The sequence below is a fragment of the Gracilinanus agilis genome, unplaced genomic scaffold (genome assembly GCF_016433145.1).
Source record: "Gracilinanus agilis isolate LMUSP501 unplaced genomic scaffold, AgileGrace unplaced_scaffold26931, whole genome shotgun sequence".
NCBI classification, from domain to species: Eukaryota; Metazoa; Chordata; class Mammalia; order Didelphimorphia; family Didelphidae; genus Gracilinanus; species Gracilinanus agilis.
The window spans coordinates 1-3377 of record NW_025359059.1 but is presented as its reverse complement, the minus strand read 5'-3'; the positions used below and the strand labels follow the sequence as shown (position 1 = coordinate 3377).

General features: G+C 60.4%; 1 protein-coding gene across 1 annotated transcript; it reads left to right on the top strand.

The window, feature by feature from the left end:
• Positions 1-3: 3 nt before the first annotated feature.
• LOC123254623 (rho guanine nucleotide exchange factor 3-like) lies at positions 4-3369 on the top strand (the record flags this gene model as incomplete). The annotated part of the gene is made up of 3 exons (XM_044683604.1): positions 4-144; positions 1385-1571; positions 2416-3369. Coding segments are annotated over 3 exons (651 nt in total), but the record flags the coding sequence as incomplete, so codon positions are not given.
• Positions 3370-3377: the final 8 nt, after the last annotated feature.

Here is a 3377-nt window from a genome sequence, read left to right as displayed (position 1 = left end):
GAGATCAACACCAAGACGGGGGAGTCGGAGTGCCGCTACTACAAGGAGCGCCTCCTCTACCTGGAAGAGGGCCACAAGGACTCCTTAATCGACAGCTCGCGGGTCCTGTGCTGCCACGGCGAGCTGAAGAACAACCGGGGCGTGGTGAGTGCCCCCTTTCCTCCCAGCCCCGCTTCTCCGCGCGTTTCTAATTACATTTTATTCACTTTCCCCAACTATATGTGAAAGGTTGAACATCCATTTTTTAAATTTCGAGTTCCCTCTGCGCTGGGGACCCAAATGCAAGGCCCAGAGGCCCCTCCCGTGTTCCCAGGCCACAGGTCCAGCCTCAGATGCTCGCTAGCCGGGAGACCCTGGGCCAGTCCCTTCCCCCTGTTGGCCTCCATTTTCTCATCCGTCCAATGAGCCAAAGAAGGGAAGGACCCAGAGACGGGGGCCGGTCTGGTCCATGGCAGGCTTTGTCCACCTTAATGAGCCCCGTCTTTGGCCTGAGGACGCCCAGCTGAGGCCTCCCCGGGGCCGGCCCTCAGGAGGTGGCTCTAACCTGCCTGGGAACGAGTCCCAACAGGCGGCCCTGAACAGGTTTGGCTCGGCCTCCTGGGCTCAGCCTGCTGGGCCTCCCCAGCTTGGCCTTCATCAACCCCCACCGAGCGGCTGAGCCTGAGGTCAAGCTTCTGGGTTGGAGGCCGGCCCGATGGGAGAGCCTTTCGGCTTCCTGAATGCTGGCGCGGCGGCTGGTCTGCCGGGCCTCGGCGTGGCTGCTCGCAGGGGCGGCCCAGGAGAGGAGGGCAGCCTCCCGGGGCTCCTTCCTGCTTCCTGTGCCAGGAGGCCCCCGGGAGAAGGGGAGGCCCCCGCGGGGGCGCGGGGAGACCGCCTGGCCGGGGAAGTCGAGATGCAGACACCAGAGATGCCCCCAAATGTATTTACAAAGAGAAACGGAGACAGATTCAGAGGGACGGTTGGGAGGAGAACAAAGAGAACCCGAAAGACCACCAGAACTAAGTAGGGGAACAGCTCGGCCCGCTGGGCTGGACAGACAGTGACCGCAGGACAGGAAAAGAGCCGCCAGTGGGCCGGGGAGCATCCGGCTCCCTTCGTCCTGCTCAGTGTTTTGTTTTAGGCATTAAGACCAGCCCCCCGAGAAGAGGCCCAGAGAGGGTCCGGGACACAAAGCTGGGAGAGCCCTGGGGGAGAAGGGGCCGGACACGGCCTTAGCCCAGCCTGGACACTGCCACGGCCGGAGGAAAGAGCCGCTGACCGACCGCTCGGCCAGGGGAAGGGTCACCGGGGATGGTTGAGCCGTGTTGTGTCCGGCAGGCCGTCGGCCTTTTTTTTCCTTTTCGTCGGAGTAAGAGAGACTTTGTGCTTCCTTTGTGTTCCTCAGAAGCTCCACGTCTTCCTGTTCCAAGAAGTGCTGGTCATCACGCGGCCGGTCACCCACAATGAGCAGCTGTGCTACCAGCTCTACCGGCAGCCCATCCCCGTGAAGGACCTCCTGCTGGACGACCTGCAGGACGGAGAGGTCCGCCTGGGAGGCTCCATCCGCGGCGCCTTCACCAACACCGAGAGAAGTACGAGTGCCGGAGCGGGCTCTGGGGCGGCCTGGGAGGGGGCCAGGACGGGGGCTTCCGGCTGGGGAGGCGAATGGCCGAAGAAGCCGGCCCACTGCGAGGCCCGACGCTCTCCCAGAGCCGGGCACGCAGTAGCGCTTCATCCTCATCCAATTACAATTTATTACACAATAGTTATAGTATATAAATCATATCTATAATATAGAATTGTATTTATAATACATAAATATCTCTCCTGTGGAACATTCTTTAGAGTATCTGGATATTCTCTGTCCTACAGAATGCTATTTATAATACATAAATAGGATTTACAATCTGGATTATTGTCCATAATTAATGTAAATTATGTACATTTAGAACATATTATAAAAGTTAATCCTATTTTTAAATTACTGATCGCTCCAACCCTTCCTCAGAGAAGCCCCTTGAACATCCCGGCCTGGCAGGCAGTCGTGCAGCTCTTCCTAAAGACCCCCGAGGAGGGGGAAGCCCACCCGCCCCCTCTGGAGGCCGCCCACTCACTGACGGCGTCTCCCCTCGGCATCCTGTGCTCCACTTTCTTTCTCCCCTTTCCTTAGCTTTGAGTTCTCTCTCCCCAGAAGACCCCTCTGGAAAGCTGCTTCGCGCTATTACACGTAGAAAATCCAGATGAGGGCCGTCCCCTCCCCCGCGGCCCCTCCGGTCGCCATCTTGGTTTCCCGAAGGTTCTCCCTCCGTGGCGCTCTCGCCAGCCTCCCCCGGGCAGAGTCCAGGGCTCCCGCCTCCTCGTCCCCCAGAGTCAGAGTCGAGCCTCTCCCAGCCTGCCGGCTTCCGTCCTGTGACGCCGTTTTCTTCTTCCTTTCAGTTAAGAACTTCTTCCGCGTCAGCTTCCGGAGCGGCTCCCAGAGCCAGTCTCACGCCCTGCAGGCCAGCGACACCTTCAACAAGCAGCAGTGGCTCAACTGCATCCGCCAAGCCAAAGAGACGGCCGAGGGCCAGGCCGGGCCGCCGGGCCCCCGGGAGCCCTCGCCGCCGGCCGCCCCCCTCGCCGGAGAGGCCAGGCCGGAGCAGATGGACCAGTCGGGCAGCGAGTCGGACTGTAGCATGGACACGAGCGAGGTCAGCCTGGACTGTGAGCGCATGGACTCGTCGGGGGGCCCCGGCAAACAGGGAGAGAGCCACGTCTGACTGGAGCCTCGCGTCCCCCCGGGCTGCCCCGGACAGTGTTTGCATTCCACGAAGGAACCCTTTGGAGAAGCACTTTGAACCCCTTCCCGACGGGTCCGAGCCCCGTCTTTGTCCCTCACTGAGCAGCCTCCTTCTCTGCCCTCGGGATTCTCCTGGACCCAGGGGGGAGGAGAGGGGCCGGAAGACCCCGAGGGAAGGCCGAGAAATGAGGGCAGAGCCCGGAAGAGTTGGACACTCAAACCCACCTTAGGACAGTCCTGGCCCAGAGGAAGGGCCAGCTGGACTCCCCAGGCCCCTGGGCATCGAGCTTCCCAAATACGAGGGTAAAGCGGGCTCATCCCTGGCCCTTTGGTACCCCTGGATGGGAGCCAGAAGCTGATTTAAGAAGAAAAAGACCCTTTCAGAGGGACGGGAATGTTGAAATCCACTTTTTCCACTTGGGAATCCCCACCCCCCCCTCCATCTCTGCCTTCCTCAGGGCTCGCTGCCCTGTGCTGTGCCCAGGATTGTCTCTGGGATTCCCAGTCCTAGAGTGGATCCAGATCAGGTCCCTCACCCTGGAGCAGAGACTCCCCTAACCCTAAATTCCTAGTCCTCCTCCTCTCCTTCCTTTTCCTCCCCCTCCTCTTCTTCCTCCTC